This window comes from Passer domesticus, chromosome 1 (assembly GCF_036417665.1).
Source record: "Passer domesticus isolate bPasDom1 chromosome 1, bPasDom1.hap1, whole genome shotgun sequence".
NCBI classification, from domain to species: domain Eukaryota; kingdom Metazoa; phylum Chordata; class Aves; order Passeriformes; family Passeridae; genus Passer; species Passer domesticus.
In genome coordinates this window covers 26,197,034-26,216,050 of record NC_087474.1, presented here as the reverse complement: position 1 = coordinate 26,216,050, position 19,017 = coordinate 26,197,034, and the positions used below count along the sequence as shown (strand labels likewise).

The following is a 19,017-nucleotide window of genomic DNA, read 5'->3' as shown; positions in this document are numbered from 1 at the left end:
TGATGACTTCTATGTTTATACACTGTTAACACAACAAGGTCTCTTTCCCAGCTCACTGTGAAACCAGCTCAGTTCAAGCAATAAACCTTAAGCTGTGTCTAAAACCTCTGCCTTCTTATAGGAACAGAAACAAAACAAAAACCTTTATAATTATCTGTTTTCCAAGCACAGAAATTAAATTACATTCTTTAGCCTCACACTAGTTTTATCTTTTTTTTTCAAACATCTTTTGCAACATGAAGGAATTAATAAGGGTAAAAGTTTCCAATAAATACCCACCTGTTCCCATTTATTATCTCTTTATCATCCAATAAACTGCAGCACTGACAAAGTATACTTGCATCTTTGAAATCTACCCAGCTTCCCAAGTGCAAAAGGTGAATTCCCACCTTAACTTTTGTTTTAAAATAAGCAAGCTACTACTTTTAGTATTTTACTAGAAGTGTTTGATTAAACTATGAAAGGAAACAGGGTCATCTGTTTTCTCTGGATGCTTTCTTCAAATAGAAAAAAAAAATACTTAAAGCTAGAAAGCACTCTCAAAATGTTTTTCGTATCTATTTTTTCTAACTTTATCACATGCAAATAGAAACAGAAAACAGAAGAACATTTTACTGTTTGAAGGTATTATCATTCACTGACCTCTGGAACCTGAAATAGCTTCCCCTTTCTAGCTCACATATTTTCTACATTTCCATTATTCAGTGTACTAATCCTACTTCTTGTGGGACTGAATTCTCTACCTTCTAAATCAAAGTCCCCTGGATTATTGTATTTCCTTTTTACTTTCTCACCATTCACTATTTCCCAACATTCAAAAGTTATTCTTTTAGCTATCCTTTCAATAGCTGCCTTTTCTGACCCCAGAAGTCTTTGAACTGTATTAAAAATTATCTCTTAAAATGCTGTAATTAATAAAACCACATTAGAATACAAAAAAGGGAATTAAACTTCTAATTATAGCCACTCAAAACACTAAACACATCCTGTGTGTATAAAATAAGGAATACAACTTCTCTGCTGTTGTCACGGATTAAAACTACTGACCACAGATATAGTATGGCTTAAACTATTGCCAAAAATTTCTGTATGAACATGTATATCATCACCAATGATTTTTAGAATTTCTCCACTAAAGCAAAAAACCCAGGTTTTTTTTTTTGGGGGGTTTTTTTTTTTTTTTTTTTTTTTTTGTGTGTGTGTGTGTGTGTGTTAAATGTCCTATGTCTTGCATAATCTGGTAATTATCTGGTGCACCAGAGCAACAGATTTTGTAAGAATATCCTTTTGCAGGATATTAATATATTGGCAACACTGCTGTACTATGCTATTATCAGTGCATGTAAGACTAGTTCAGTACTTTCTCCCTTTCTTTGTCCGCACTTCCTTCCTATGTATTGTTCTGCTATATTTTCTGTATTGTGAATTAGGTTACAGGCAGATACTATAGCCTAAAAAGTTATTTTTGTCCTCATTTTATACCTGACAGAGTTTAAAGATGTAGTTTTATTTAGTTCAAAAAGCTTTTTATGACAGTACACACATAATTTATTACAGCTGGATCAGGATATTTCATTTTCTCTGTGCCTGTTTGGTACAGCTCTGATGTCTCCAATCTTTTTTTTTCCACCATCCAAAGAAAAGGCTCCCAAATCCAAACCTCAGGAGTTGCAAAACAAATTCTCAAGCACAGCACAAGCATCTAGAGCCATAGTAAATGTGGACTCTGATTTTGTTGCAGCTCACACACTATAGGTGTATGTAACATTAATCTGGTATTCTGGGTACATGTTTACTGTGTAGCTGTATGTATGTTAGATAGTATTGCAATTACTGACTTCAACACATTTACAAAATTACTTGGGCATTTTACACCCAACATTTGAAACAAGACTTCCTAAACAACAGATTTACAAGGTCATCTGGTATCACTCCTGGAGAGCAGTGCTGCAGCTACAGTAACTCCATTAGTAAAGCTGCATTTGGGGTTGTTGTCTCCTTCCTTAAGCAAAGTTTTATTCCTTCAGAAATGATCGGGGTAGATCATAGCATCCCTTCATATAGACTCTCTAGAAGAAAGTTATACCCAGCTGTATTTCTTTTCAAGCCATGTTTAAAGTGCTCCAAACTTTCTGGGCTTTTGGATTACTGAGGCAGTGACAACTTGGGAGTAAGGTACAGAAGAAAACTTACTTTCATCTCTTAGGGTCAAGCTGCACATTTCCACTATTTATGGTCAAAATAGTTTGCTTTAGTCTACTTCAGCAGCTTGGAAGAAAGCATACACAAAATTTGCTCACAATATTTGGCTAATTCTTAACTTGAATGAGAAGATTGAACACTTGAGAAGATCTCTGCTCCAAAAAGCAGCTGCTTTATTCTAACAAAAATAGAATGTAGCTCAAAAAAGGCTTTCTTTCAAGCACACAATCTTCAGATATTATGCATCAGCATGCAGAGTGTGTCTGTCAGATGTTGGAACAAAGCTTTAAATTGTACCATCTAACTTAATTCTCAAGACAGGGTCAGCACATTCATAGGGTTGGGGTTTTTTTTTTCATCTTTGAGAAGTCCTTTAAGTAATATTTATTTAGCTCCTTTCATCAGCAGCACTGATTCTTGGTTTTCAACTCCTTGAAGTCCAGATTTTCCCAACATAATGCAAAACAGGGTTATTTTAAAATGTGTGATCACAAAATTGTCAAAGGCTACTTTTTAAATCAAGACTTGTTTTCATTTCTCCTCACTTCCAGAATTTTCTTCCAGTAGCAAGATGAAATAGTAAAATAAAGGGAACGGAATAAAAACGAATAGAAAAGAAAGGGATTGCTCAGTACATCCTTTTTACAGTTTAAGTTTATTACATAAGTTTTATTGCTCTCTAAATTAACTTTACATGGGACCCATCTGTTTTTTCAGAGTTTTTTTTTTTATAAGCACTCTAACCTTCTCCAGGAGAAAGCTCTCAGTGTGTCCTCCAAATCCTCCTTTCCACTTTGCAGCAATCCTATTTCTTAATTCACCCCATTCTCCCTTAGAAGGGTTTCTGTGTATTTTCCAAGTGGAATCTTCTCATTCTTATGAATGTGTGTGTGCCAAGGGTGCTTCTTGTGATCCCATTATTTTTGCCACCATGATTTTCTCACTCCTGTTCTTCCTATCCCTCTCTCTTCTTAAAAACTACCATAATTTATTTTCAACTGATAAAGCAGAAAAGTAAAACATTAATTCAAAGCTATAAAAACATTTTTAAAAGAGTGAATTAACAATAACTTTCTACAAAAAGCTTTCTATAAAAATGTTTCCTACACACTTCGAGATCTCTCTAATATCTGAATATGCCCAATTAAAAAAGTATCCTTCACATCATTTGAGAAGCTTCAAACAAATGCCAGCAACACTATTCTGTGGGTGCCCTTGATTTTTTCATTCATGTTAGTCACTAGAATAATAAAAGAAAATTTCCATTTAATTTTATACTAGTAAACAGAGATACACACTCATTAATTAAAGTAGCCAGCTAAAAGACTAGGATATTTAATGCTGGCACACTAAACTGCACTGACAAGGCGATGTTTACTGAAAAAGGGAATGAACAGCCCAGTTGACACAGTTTAAGATGTGACATTAATCAGCTGTCTTTTGCTGAGCTCATAGGAATTGAAAGGTTACAACTACTGCTGCAGCTTTAAAGCATCCTCATAAAGCCCTGGAAATTCCCCATTCTTCCCTAATTAAGAACACTGCAAATGATACATGGAATGATGAGGCTAAATTCACACAAAATGTCAACTTTACTGCCTCATTCCTAGAAGCATATTTATATTTTCCCTGTGGTGGTTTTTTCCTAGATTACTCCTACCAGACAAAATTCCTTTTTTTTCCTCGTCTGTACTAGAAAACATACAGCAAGTCCCTTACTCTTAAATACGGTTCCTTAATAATGTAGATCAGATGCTTTCAATTAAAAGCATACAGTGCTTACACAAACAGACAAATGATAAAATTTGATACCCTAGCAATATAGATGTGTATTAATTTTTAGGCTTTTGGTCTTGAGATAACTAATACAAGATTTCCACTAATTATCAAAATAGGAATAAAACAACTCTTTCAGTAGATGAAACTGAAACACAAATATATCTTCAATACAGTAAATGTACGAGTCAGTTCACACCAGGAAACTGTGATGTGACAGGAGCAGCTCTTTAGAGCAAAGCAGTTGGTGTTGAGGACCAGCCAGATGCAGAACACATATTTCAAAGATACAGCTAGTTTGGTCATGAAGACAGCATGCCCATTAGCAGTCAGAATACACCCGAGGCTTTAGTACCCCTTGACAGAAATTCACTTTGCATGCTCCTCAAACCACTCCCCAATATGAACTAAAGCAGAGCGAGTGGTGGCAACTGGGTGATTCTTTTCAAAAATGCATTTCTGACCCTAACCAAAATAAAATCCATCAAAATCAGCATACCAGAATGTAGAAACATTTAAGCTAGTAATAAGATTTTCCAAACTAAAAAGTTATTTTAAATACCAGCTTTATTCAGAGTTCAGCAGTGTTATCCTGGATCATCAACAGTCCCCCTTCCTCCTCCTGACATTCACTGGAAGCTCTCTGGGGTTTAAGAATCGTCCCTACCTTTTCCATTATAATTTTTGCCAAATTAAAAGAGAGAACATAAAAGAGACAGACACATTTTATGCCTTATTTTCAGACAATGGTTTGATTGCTGCCCTGAATTAACTGGTGAACACATTCTATATCATAGGGAATATCTCAGCTAACTTCCCTCCTCCTCTTCTTAAGAGGGTTCAAAATAATATTCCCAAGGGAATGCCTAAACCATTTTATTGTTCTTCAGCTGAAGCAGGTTGTTTTGCATGGAGCAATGAGTCAGTGGGTAAAATCATTCATTGTCTATTAGCCAGCATATCTATTGTCTTCTGACTATTTTACTATTTTTATTTAAAGGAGCTTTTCAGTCTCTGTCTATGCTATACCCAGAAAGTATATAAACAATAACAGGTCACTAGCTCATTCATGAGAGAATTATTAACAGATTAATAGACACAGCTCCCAAATCTCAATCTTTTTGTATTTTCTCATAATTACCTTTAATGTAATGTTAAGATTATTGAAATTATCATTACATGAAAAGAAACATTTTAAAGACCTTCAAGAAGTTTCTTACTACCAGCAAGTTACAAAACAAATTATTTAGAACATCATTGTGCTCTGCAATTCCTCAGTCTTGTGCAATACATTTAACTAAACAAGCAGTGGAGATATTAAGCAGCAGGAGAACGTGGTAGGGCAAATGCATATTCATGTGATACAAAATGTGCTGGTAAATATTAGTATCTCATATGTATCCTTATTTATTGCATTGGACTGGTTACAGATTTAATATTCATTATGTCAATGACTGCATCACTTTGCTGACATCCTTCTATTTCCAAAAATAAGTATGTGATATGATTAACTCACTCGAAGTACACTTGTGGGTACTGTACATAAATATGGAGTTATCTTGCTATTTTATCTTCTTTTTGACATTTTTCTTTGGCTATTTATATCACATCTGAAAGGATAACATCTGCCCTTCCGTCTTCATGAGATTAGTAGCTAGAAAAAATTTTGATATGTACAGATTCCAAGGTTTTCCACACATAAAATCTTTTGGTAATGTTTGTCGCAGCTGAAATATACTTAAGACTTTTCTAACACGCACAAAGATGTTTCAAACCACTGAACCAGATAATAATTTTCAAAAATTACCAAAACCACATTTACTAAAAAATCTGAGATAAACCTTAATTGCTACTAGAATTTAACAATGCACATTTTAAAGGTTTTGTGAAAATCTTTTCAAAAGCCATCTTAAAATTCCATGTAATAGCCATGCATTTTCTTGGTAGAACTGATTGCAATGCTCTTGCAGTTATATTCCCACACAAGCTATCTGCTGAGCCATTTTTAAGAGGATGGAACTTTTCTGCTACAGAATGCTAAAATCCAAGTGATGAGATGCTCCTTTGCAGAGAAAGTGGCTGACACAGCACAAATTGGCAATATCCAGCTGTCTTCTGGGAAATGTGATTAAATGTGGCTACCACTAAGAGAATTTCTGTTTGAGAATGGCAACTGAACCTCACTTCCACTATCTAACACGACGACGAAAAGCAAATCTTGACTGTACTAAAATTCATTACTTGCCTAGCACTTCATAAAATGGCACTTTTTTTGGTTTCCCTCCCCACCTTTCTCTCTCCTTGTTCAATATGATTAGATTTTGCCCAGGCAGCATTAGCAATTTATACTCATAAGTGACACATTACTTAAAGTGACATATATGGCTACATTTCTTTGAAAGACTTGAAAATAAAATTAACCTTGAGAGTAAACATGAGCACTTAATTGGGTAAATATGATAATGTGTTCAAATCTTACACAGAGACTAACAATTGAAGATCTAATTCTTCTTCTGTCATATAGAGTATGAGTACAGGTGATGTGCTAAAATAATCTGCAGAGTAATAAAGGTGGACTAATGAGGAATTAAAATATATAATTCTTCTTTAATTACATACCTTCTAGTTCTGTGTAAAACATAAGCCAACAAATATATTCCTAGGTTAAGAAATTTATCTCAGAAATCTGGAAGCAACAGAATAGCACTTTGCAACATTAGGGTGCAAAAGGATGCCACCAGCCTCCAGACATACCTTTGCACATCAGGAGTCCCTGTTTATGTCACTGCAATGCACACACCTTGCTATCTCCTGCTGACTGCTTAATTCTTGATGAATATTCAAATCAAACAAGATTATGCACAATGGAAATGTGGGGTTTTTTAATACTGTTCTCCTGGAAGCCTATCTCATCTAACTCAAGAATTTAATCAAGACTCAAAACGTTTAAAAATTCAGGTCAGTTACAGGCTTTTTTATTCATACTTTTTCAGACATTTCCAAATTCAACACATTTTACTAACTAAGTATAACAATGTAAATTTTTAAACTGAAAGTAGCGATGATCAATTACAATTTATTGCTAAATTTGTTTATGGCTCCACTGTTAGCATGAAGTGCCTTATTATCAATATCCAAAGAGTTCCTTATTTTAGTAACCCTAGAAGTAGGAAGAGAACTGGATTGACAAAGTAAATCTGAATGTACACCAGTGCTGTAAACCAGGAGCCTTTGGAAGCTACCATGAAGCAACTGTGACAGGTATATATCTTCCTTTTGAAGGAAGATACATACGTATCCTTTTCAATTGAAAAGGAATGTAAAATGGAGAAAATTTGCATTAAAAACAGTATTTCTGTGTCTCTTACATTTCAATATAGCATTTTCAATATGCAAAATTCACAGTGCTTCCCAATACTGTGCATACCTAGAAATCAATTGTCAAAAGCAAGAAAGAGAAAGCCTGCAGTTCTGTAAGGTGCAAGCAACCTTGTTTCTTGTGTCCTTCCTATACTGCACTCCTCTTTCAACCTTCTCACATTCTTTGAGAATATGCACAGGTGTACACCAAAGAGGATGTATAAAATCTTCCTGTTGTGGTGTGCTGCCCAGAGCTCAAAAACTGCTTTTGTTTTTTTAGTCTTTCATGCTGTGTTAGCATAAAACCACATTCAGTGGCTTTATTTCAATCATGGCACTAGCTGATTTCTGGATTTTGCCCAACTGCAGCCAGCTCCCAGCAGAGATTTTTGCCACTCAGTAGTACAGCAACAGGCCACGTAGGCTGTAATTTCATTTTGTCATGGCTTAGGAAAAGTAAGTCACGATTCAGCAGCAGAGCTATTACCCAGATAAACCATAACTGCAAGCAGATTTTGTTAGAAGCATAACCTAAAGCAGGTACAGAGTAGCAGCAGCATTTTGAACAGCTGCCCATGAAGAGATTTTGCTTCCCTATCCACTACCTTAGAGTAAGTAATATTTATTATACATAAACTAGAGGTTTAGTCATTTAAATATTAGATTGTGTATGTTTAGATGACATGCATTACAAATGTACAACCTCTATGCTATGATTTTTTTCCACTATTATATTAATCAGGTACCTCTTAATGTTCCACTGGCAATTGGACTTGGGTGTGTATTTTAACCAAAGCAATTGTTAATGAACAAGTTTGTTTCTAATTTCAGCCATCCAGCTTTTTATTTCAGCAAAGTATTTGTCATCACAAGAAAACAAAATGATCAAGACAACTTTTGAAAAGTAGGACTACCTCAGTAATAATATGATTTGTGTGATACAAAGCCTCATAAAAATAAATTTGTTTCATGTTTGTATCTTGTTTGTGTGGCAATGTTTTGTCAGCAGGGCGGGGGGCTGCAGGAGTGGCTTCTGTGAGAAGCTGCCAGAAGCTTCTCCTCCATCTGATGGAGCCAACACCACCTGGCTCCAAGAGGGACCCACTGCTGGTCAGGGCTTTGCCCATCAGCAACAGTGGTGATGCCTCAAGGATAATGTACTTAAGAAGCAGGAAAAACCTGCACAACCTGGAGCACCTGGAGAAAGGAGTGAGAGGAACAGCTCTGCAAACATCAAAGTTAGGGCAAAAGGAGGGGCAGGAGGTGCTCCAAGTGCCAGAGCTGGATTCCCTGCAGCCCATGGCGCAGCCCATGGCGAGGCAGCTGTGTCCCTGCAGCTCATGGGCATCACAGGGATGCAGAGATCCACCTGCAGCCCGTGGAGGAGCCCCACACCACAGCAGGTGGATGCCCAAAGAAGGCTGTGATCCTGTGGGAAGCCTGTGCTGGAGCAGGCTCCTGGCAGGAGCTGTGTCCCCATGGAGAGAGGTGGAGAGAGGAGCCCACTCCGGAGCAGCTGTGCTGGCAGGACTCCTGAACCCACTGGAGCAGGCTGATCCTGAAGCACCCTGAGGAGAGGGACACAAGCTGGATGGAGCAGCTTGTGAAGAACTACTGCTCTCACACTAAGACCACGAACATTGTGCCAAGTTTCAGCTTTGGAGAAAACTCTGTATTGCTGGGTTGTCTATGAAAAAGAGCAAATGAAGGTAAGCAGCAAGGGATTTCTTCCTCCTTCTGCATAATAAAAAATAGGGGGAAGAAAATGAACATGGTAAACCAAAAACCTTCTGGACCAAGTGCCATTAAAATGTTCGGGTTTTTTTTTTTGTTTTGTTTTGTTTTTTTGGCTTTTTTTTTTTTTTCTTGTTTTGTTTTGTTTTGGTTTGGTTTGGTTTGGGTTTTTGGGGGGGGGTTTGTTTGTTAGTTTGTTTGGGTTTTTTTGCTTTTTTGTTGTTGTTGGTTTTTTGGGTTTTTTTCAAAAAAAGTGTAATTTAAAACTGCAGTACATATTTAAATCTCAATTTTCTAAGAACACACCACAGAGAAAAGAGATCCTTATCAGGTTTATTTTAACTGCTGGTTTTTTGTCAAAGTTTAATGCAAAGAAAAAAATTATGTGTTTAACTTTGCTCTCCTAATTGGTAATTTATTTTTACCTTACTTTTTTATCTATCTCAGTATTATCTTTCAGAATCAGAAATTTGGTTTTGCATTTGAAACTACAATAATACATTTTAAAAAATAGCCCTATATTCCATTTTCTTCACTCTTTAAACATCTGGCTGGTATTAGTTGCACTATCATGTCTCAAAAAGAGACTTTTTCAGACAATGTTTTTTCATGTGAAAGACAATGTTATATTGTATTAATCATTTTCTGGTACTTTTTTTTTTTTTTAATACAGTTAAGCTGCACCCAAACTTACAAGCACTACAAGCCTATGATGAGGATCTGGCAGTCAGCACCAGGAAATATTTGAACTGGTAAAATTGATTTTGATGCACAGAAGAATCAAAATACTAAAAGTAAGCATCTGTTCCACAAATACTTTCCAGTGCTTAACCATTCTTTTTCTTTTTCTTTTTCTTTTTCTTTTTCTTTTTCTTTTTCTTTTTTTTTTTTTTTTTGTTTATTAAAACCTAAGCCTCCCACCTAGACTATGGGAATCTTCTGCCAACTAAGTGCATCTGAATTTTTGGATTAATTTGGGGATTTACTACCAACTAACTTATTTGCTATTCATAAATCAAGTCCCAACTTAAGTTAATTTCAAGGCTGATTATTTTTGGAACATTTTATGGTATAAATTATTCATTACATAGATGTATTGTACCTGTTTGCCAGAAAATAGCAGAGGCTGTGCCAACTCATTTTTTTAAATATGATACCTCAGAAGCAAATATTAAAACACATATGGCAATACTTCAGCCAGGTGATACCTCAATACACTAAAATTTCACCCTTTTTTTACTGTCTTGGTAGTGAAACCCATTTCTGCACTAAGTTCTTAAAACAGGGCATAAGTGGTATAAGGACTTGTTAAATTTTCATATGGCCTTACAGATTTGGTTTATTTTCTTTTGTTCAATTTTAAGGAACTCACTCCAGTGACAATGTTTTACTGCTCCTCACAAACCTAGGAAGACAACAATGACTTCAAAATAACCAAATATTATCCAGCTGCTATATTAAAAAACATCTTTCTTTCTACATCACACAAGAAACCAAAGTGCTAGTTCAACTGTCCTCAGGAAACTTTAAAATACATAAACACAAAAATGTCTAATTCTATCATTCTTTATGACCATAACATAGATCATGATATTCACACCTGTGGAAGAAAAATACAGTTCGTGAATTCCAGTATGTAATTTTTCTGTAAACTACCTTAAAATACTCCTAAGTTCTGGCTGAAAAATGTTGCATAGAAACTGAACATTTTTTGCCATTATAATATGTTCTGCTTGAAGCAGCAAGTAGATTTATTAGGAGTATTCTTTTATCATTTTTCAGCTGCAGTGCTGGGTGCCATGATGGCAGTATATTTGCTTCTATGTTCTGTCCTCAAAAGAAGGTGCAACAATCTCTGTGATTTAAGGTGATGAAATGAGGGCCATCCTTTGGCAGAATATGTAACTGAAGCAAGTCTGAATTAATTCTGAACACCTGTATAGATGTTTTTTCATATTTTTTAAAATGCATTTTAGTTATAACTATGTAAAATTGTATTGTACTGAATGATAAAATAGGCACATGTAAAACACATTTTGGGCATGATTAAAAACTGTATTACTACTGCATGCCAACTTCATCTGTTACATTCAAATAGGGTTTTCTTGTGCATACATACACACTATCTCCCACTTCGGGTCAGAGAATTCAGCATTTTTACAGGTTGAGCCAAAGGATCCAAGCTGGGCAAGAGTAAATGAGGAGAAAAATTACTAAACGTTTGAAAATGTTAATTTTGCCTAGCACTCACAGCAGCTCTGAGGTGAGACAAAGATAAAATTCAATTTGTTGGTAACAACTACTTCAAACAGAAGGTCAAAATTCCTTTTTCCCCCAGTTCTGAAATCATTGCTTCAGTTCTCATGCCTTGCAAACCTTAAAGACAGACCTTCTCCTAATTCTCAACCCAAATTAATCCCTTGTAGTGACCTCCAACAGCTAGATCAGAAAAGGCAGGGGTCTTATGAAAGAAAATGAAAAAATCATAGCATGAAGTGATTAAAAGCTGCAAAGCCACGCATAGCCAAAAAAGCACTTAAAGCACTGCATGCCACCTCAACTTCAGTACTTCCTAAATTTCAGGACGTTAACATTAGGTCTTTGGGTTCATTGTTTAATTTTCAACACACTTGTATGAAACTACATGTGTGAGGAATTGCTTCCCATGTCTGGAGAAAAGTCATAGTGAAAAAGATAAAATTCCATAAACCATAAAGAGATTGTCACCTGCATCATGTACGAGTAGATCAGACACTTCTGCACTGCTCACAGACTTTCTTAATCACCAACCTTGTTTTAGAATAGAATAAAATTCCATGGACTACAGGAATTGAACTGTGCACTTTTTTTCTTTTCATCTGACCAAATTTAAAGGCTTGAAATACATTTTACATATTAAAAATTGTTTTAAGTGTAAAATATTATTTCAAACATTTAATAATGTAATATTATAGTGTCAAAATACATTTGTATATTTGCTGTGTGAAAGCAAAATATACCCAAAGAAAAGCTTCAACCTGGTTAATAAGCAAAATCATCCATGATTTCTTTTGAACACAAAATGTGTACAAAAATATATTACTTGCCAGGGTTGGTGTGTTGTGTATTTGCAGTTCCAGAAAATATTTCCTGAGGGGTTTAGATGAGAATTCCGTACTGACGTGTGTACTGACAATTTATTTCCACTGAAAAAATGAATTACAGTAAAGAAATGAAATAAAAGGAAACTAAATAGAAGTCTAGAGATGAGGCAGCTGATCTTGCAGTACTCAAATAATGACCTGACACATAAACTCTGCAGTGTTTTGCAAAACAGATTATATGCAAAGATGAGCAGATAGAAACTTATGTTTAACTAGCATGGTCAGTGTAACCACCATGATAAGATGTTTAAACTCCTTACTGCCTTGGTCCTTGCTAAAGTTTAAAATTGGAGGAGATATTTCAAACAGTATTTTTTGACTGGAAGGCAATAGAAAGAAGCCCACATCTAATAATAAAGAGACCTCATAGTAAGATCTTATTGTACATAACTGAAAAAATAGTCAGGCCACATTTGTTCCTACCAAATATTACCATGTCATGATATTGAATTATTTGGTTTATGTTCTATTCATCTTTCTTAAATTCAACTAGAACAAGTTGAAACAAGTGCCTATATTAAACCTGAATACCACTAATAAAAAAATACCAGGAAAATCATGATTTCTAGTGCTGTTTGGCAGTCCTGAAAGTGCACTGTAATCCTTCCGCAGGGTGAATGGACAGTGTTATAGAAATGGAGACCTTATAAGTTTATTTCAGCTTTCATGTGATGTAACAAAATCTACAATGTTTTTGAGATGAGAGAGCTTGTCAGACCTTAGTAGTGAGCATCACCCATTCCAAAGCAGTGACAGCAAGTATTACCAGCAGAGAAGCTGTTGCCCTCTGCCCTGCAGCAAAGTCACTGTCTGTCTATTATTTGACAGGCAGGGTAATATGGGAATATGCTATGTTGGTGGAAAAACTGACACAATTGCTGGAGAGTCCTGCAACTAGGATGAGCAAAATGGAAGCAGCATGTCCAATGTCTGTGCTAGATAACAATTTAAATCACATGTTTATTATTGCTAAATTGCATGCCTTGTACTGCTGACACCTGCAAGTGCTTGGCAAAATCTGAAAAGAAAATAGTATTATTTGCTGTCAGCAGAATGCAACTTTTCCTGAACATCTAAAATTGAATTTCATAATTAGAAGTAAACAGCCATTATAAGCTCAGCACTATGACCTATCTTGTCATTGAAATAATGTCATTTACCTACCAATTATTTTCAAGGCCCTATAGTGCTAATGAAGATATATTGTTGGGGAATTTTAAAATATGTATTATAAGTGATTTAAACTGGACCAAAACAGATGAACAAAGTCAAGAGAATGAGAACTAAACAATAGTCTCCTTGGCCAAAGCAGAAAATTCAAACCCATTTTGCTGCTATAATCTATACTAGCAACTTCCCTGTGACACATCAAAAATTGGATGCAGTGAGTGACTGAGAGACTGAAATCATCAGTAACTCAGGCTTGCAATTCATCCACAGGTCAGACAGAGTGCAGCAAATGACCCAACTTTCTCTACAGTTGTTCACTTCTGAGCTCCAAGCACACATTTGAGAGACCACCCCCTCTGAGGAGGGGTAGAAAAAGCCTTATCACATCAGCTCCTCCTGGCTGTGAGAAATCACAGATATACAATACACAATCCTAAAGCCATGTAGAACAAAGAATGTGAAAATTATGAAGAACAAGATCAAGTCCTAGTCCTTTAAAATATAGGTTCACATTATGGTTGAAAGGAGTTTAACTTGATACCATATTTTTTGAATTTATTACACTGCATAGTATAAACCAGAAAAAAGCTACCAAAAAAGGCTTTGGGGAATATATATGGCAATACAGCTTTATCAGAGTAATTTCCCTGCACAGCTTTCTAGAAAAGCTACATGAAAGTGACTAAACAAAACCACAAGGAGTCCCCATAAGACAATTTTTTCAGTATTTTTCATATTCATTACATATTCACTCAAATGCAATTCCAATTGCCTGTACTTTAAAGTGTAAGAGACTTTATTTAGATTTACTCATTAAAAATCTTTATGAATGAAAATCAGACACAAGAATATTTTAAAAAATTGTAATAATCACTGATTAACACAAAATGTGGAATCATTCTACTGAAAAATTTTGTTTACTCTTTAAAACATTCTATTTTTCAACACACCTTAAAATTAACACACACCTTGCAAGAAGTGAAGCCCGTCATAATTAATTTAACTCATAAAGCAGTTAAAAAATTGTACCTGATACACAATGTACTAATCTCCAGAAAAACACAAGTAGATATTACAAACCCTTGGATTTTTCTGTTTACTTGCAAGTCAAGAATACAAGAGACACAAGATTTTAACATGTTATCAAGACCCCATTTTAGTTAAAGCAGGTGACAGAAATTCAATAACGGTTTTAATTCACTCTTGGAATGTCTCTTGCATGTAAGTGGTATTCAAGAAAGATTGCTGGATGTCCAAACTGTAGTGGACAGCTAATTTCCTGTGTCTGCCTCTGTACCTCCTTACAAAAGAACAATTTGATTAATCCCCCAGGGGGAAACTGAATAACCTATTTTTGCAATTGGAAAGGGACAGTAGCAAACCAAAAAATGATACTCGCGAAACATTCTTCATGTGCCAATCTTTATAGGTAAATGCATGATAGAGTTTAACTATCCAAGTATTCTGACAAGTAACCCATGAGAACATCTCATCACATCCGTGTCCCTGTGTATCCAAATACTGAGGCACTTACTAGGCAAAAGATTCCGTGAAATACAGAGAAAGTGGCAGTAACATGAAAAATCTTGAAGACTTTTAGGATACTCTTTTATTTTTACACTGAGGTATCAGATACATTTATACACTTATAAGATGTATAAATACGCTTATAAAATAAATTGGCAAGTGTCTCTTTAGAGATTATGGTGATGGCAGAAAAGAATACCAGCACTAAAGAAGCTTCTGTGCAGAAAAATAAAGAATCAAAATCTTTCTTTTCTGAAAAGTCAGTACTATAAAAGAATACTATTACTTGCAGTATTATTAAAGAGCTAATCCATGCCAGAAATGTAGTTCTAATTTTACAATATTTGAACAAGTCCTGGCAATCAATATAAGGTATTGATAACCATCATATGAATTTTCAGTGAAAGAAAAAGATTTAGTAATTCAAATCACCCTCCTTTGTTTAGAGAACACATGCATTTTCTCTGTCCTTAGAGGTTTGTTTCCTATAGTACTCCTGAAATACTCTTTCTTGTCAATATTTCCAATACAGTATCTGTACTCACACCTTTCTCACAGAGAGCACATCAAAAACAAGCATTTAACTAGGATAGTAAAATTTTCTTTACTGATTAAGAATATTTCCATTTTGCATATGCTTGGGGTTTTTTAATACCTATTTTGAAGAGAATTGGAAATCTTTATTTTATGACCTTCTACCTATGAACAAACCTATGCAAAGCATTTCATTAAAAACTTTAGACACTAAGTAAAACTCTTAAAACCAGAATACTACAACTATTTTTAGGGTGCATTAACTTACTTTGGATGATGTAGAGTCACATTCCTGACAAATCCATCCATAGCCAGTCTGTTTAGGAGACTTTTTCAAAGGAGGGTCTAGACAGCCAAAATGGTAGCAAAGCCTGCATTCATCACACCTGCAAGAGAAAAACAAAATACATATTTATATTAAATGGTACTTCTGTACTATTTTAGACTGATCTTCTCTGCAATTCTCAGCAGAAGATTTCCTGATCCATTATCATAATAAAGAAAATCTATTTTCTATCAGGGGTAATTTTAAACAGTCACTCAAACAGCTTCTGCTTAATCTGGAATATCCTGATGCAGACACTCATACATCACCTTGGTCATCATCTTATATAAATGACAACATTCCAAAGACTTGCAAATAAATGAAAAAAATTGCTTAAATTTTTAGATAATTCAGTGTCATTCACTGCCCTTTTTTTCCCCAGAAATTTTAACTTTTTTAGATAGTGACAGTATGTATTTTCATAGTTTTAAGACACTGTTTTGCACATGTAGTTTTTCAAGAAAAGCTTTTTGAAAAATTCACCCACATATTAAATAGCTCAAATATAATTTACAGCTATAAATTACATTTTTTACACCAGGACTATGTGGTTGATAAACAAATGTACAAAATATTTTCCCATTCACACTGAATTTTCTGGAAAGGGCATTAATTTAAAAGGATTTCACTGTGCTCTTTCACTTATAGAAGTGCTTTGTGTACACACAACAATGTTCTTCTTTAATAAACCTTTCATTAGTGTTTTGCACTATGCATAGTCCACATAAAAAGCTCAAAACATACAGCATAGCTATTGTTAACCTACTTTTAATGTACCACAAATAGAAAAAATACTACAGTAGAACAAGTGTTTCTTGAAGGGACTTTTAAATCAGAATAAAAGGCTCAAAATGAGAGATTTTTTCAAAGCAAATTATAGAGGTTTTCATATACCCTACCGAATTTCTCTTTATCTGAATATCCCCCTGTATTCCTTTGTATGAAAAGGAAAGCTTTTTTCAAGTTTACTTTGCAACAGTCTCTTCACTAAGCAGTCTTAAACTCTGAATTAAAGCCAATATAAATGATTGAAAAATAGCAAAGAATAAATGTTTAAAAATCAAAATTTTTAAAGAAATCCCGCCCCCCCAACTCTCTTTGTCTGCTTTCCTGGCCACTCAATTTTTCCTCTACAGTATGTGCGAACACAAAAATTTCCAAAAATTGCAGTAATAGCATGGCACAGGCATCGTCAGATCAAAGACAGAGGGGACATAACATTCTGTTTATCAACAGAACACACAGTGCATCGCAGGAAGAGGATTCAACTAACAGCACATACTGCTGCATTAATAGAACAAAATGTTCATGTGACTGCTCCAAGGATTAATCTCCAAATAAAAACAAGTAACTGTTTTCAATTATGATTGTTTAACTTCACTGAATACTTCTGTCCTCGCTGCCAAGGCTGGGCTTGCTAGCAGTCACAAGTAACACACAAGCACTGGTAACAGTATGGTATGTACTGTTTCCTGCTAAATAGAAATTAAAACCAATTAAAACCAATCTGACTATCCACAGGATTCAACACTGGACTGACAAGGTTTTGATAATTTTTTGAAAATGAGATACATCATATTGCAATATATGTTCTTAGGATTGCTTAGCGGTGACTCAATCTAACTCCAGCACAAAGCAAACACTTAAAATAGAAAACCAAACTCAGTTTTCAAAGACAGAAGGGTTTTAATGTTGAAATATATTACTTAAAATCAGGAATACATGTAGTTTTATTTCCTGTGAAAGGTGTATTAAAATCATAAAAAAGGTTGAGAATGGGAGATGGGATAGGTCACACTCCTAAATCCGAACAGTGTATGTGACCTTCAGCAAAAGATTAAGTCTCCTCTGAGCCTCAATGTCCTCATCTGTAAAGGAATATATTTTTACTAAACTATTTCTATATCTGGAATCTTATGCATGTAAGGGCTTGCACTTGAGCAGTGCTTATCAGAACTCCTTCATGTAAGCTTAAGGATCTTCTTAAGTAACTGAAAATAAAGAAACATACTGTTTCTGAGTGACTTAGAGTCAGAGTTTAATCCTAAAATCTACATATGATTTAAACAGCACCAATTTAGATTTTTCTTTTTTTTTTCTTTTTTTTTCTTTTTATGAAGTAATTGCTTTATATGTTTCTATGTTAAAAAGAAAATGCTTCCTCTTTAAAATTTTGGCATCTCTTGTATTTTTACCATTTTTTATCTAGAATGTGGTAGTTCCTAACTGCACTTTCAGCCACATTTCCTCATAGTATGTTGAGGGAGTTTGCAAAGCAGCATTGAAATAACCACGACATTGTGAAATTAAATATGAATCTCAAGGCACCATTTTAAAGCACCATGTTTATAATATTTATTGTCATCAATTTTTATCACTTCAGAATGTTTAGTTTGGTAGAAGAAAATTTGCATTTTCCTAGAATGAGTTAAAAATATCCATATGAAAGTTTTCAGATACTAATAACTTCTATCCTCATCGGCACAGCTGAGGAAATGCAAATGAGTATTTTCAGATATCAAAACCTAAAAAGCTGCATGGTGATAAAAGTGTAAGTATACCAAATATTTTTAAATGCTTGCTTCCTACTGCTTTTTACTGGAATATGAATTCTGTATTGGAAAACAGAAATTCACTGATTTTCAAGTTCCCAGAGCATGATGCTGAGAAAATGGATGAATACCACTTTACCTTGGTTAAAGATGATGCTCTAGCTGTATGGCAATCATCATCTGCTGAGACTGACTGGGGACAAAATGTGAAACTTACACACACCACAGTGAAAAAAAAATTGGCATTCTTAATTCCTAATTCCAAAAGCAAACGTTGCACCTAAGTTAAAATGGCACTAATAAAACAAGATTAATCCCTCAAGTGTACACTATTAGCTGTGTTCTTTTGTCTAGGAACATAAAAATGATTTAAATCCTACCGTCACATTCAGAAAATGAGAAAGCCACACAAAATATAGTGTATTTTTGACTGACTTATAGAGAATGAAATTGTTGGGTCACAAAAGATGTCATGCTGCCAGTCTCGCAGCCTGTCAGTAAATGCACTCAGACCCATCACATTCAGGGCACTTACAGAGCAAAGGGGTCATGTCGCACCACCTTTTACAAGTATCATTCTCTCACCCTGAAGATGGCTTAATAGGACAAACAAAACTGGGATGGGCAGGGGGGGAAAGGGAAAGAAGCCACTTCCTCCATATTACAGGCTGTTAAAATTTTTACCCTTGTGCAT

At 34.9% G+C, this 19,017-nt stretch overlaps 1 protein-coding gene across 3 annotated transcripts in view; it reads right to left on the bottom strand.

Moving 5' to 3' along the window:
• The window catches only part of PHF14 (PHD finger protein 14), a 159,422-nt gene that overhangs the window by 39,318 nt on the left and 101,087 nt on the right, over positions 1–19,017 (bottom strand). For all 3 annotated transcript variants that reach the window (XM_064411201.1, XM_064411191.1, XM_064411210.1), the window contains exon 17: positions 15,715–15,832. In XM_064411201.1, coding sequence (XP_064267271.1) covers positions 15,715–15,832 — 118 coding nt within the window. The remainder of the gene's footprint in view (positions 1–15,714; positions 15,833–19,017) is intronic.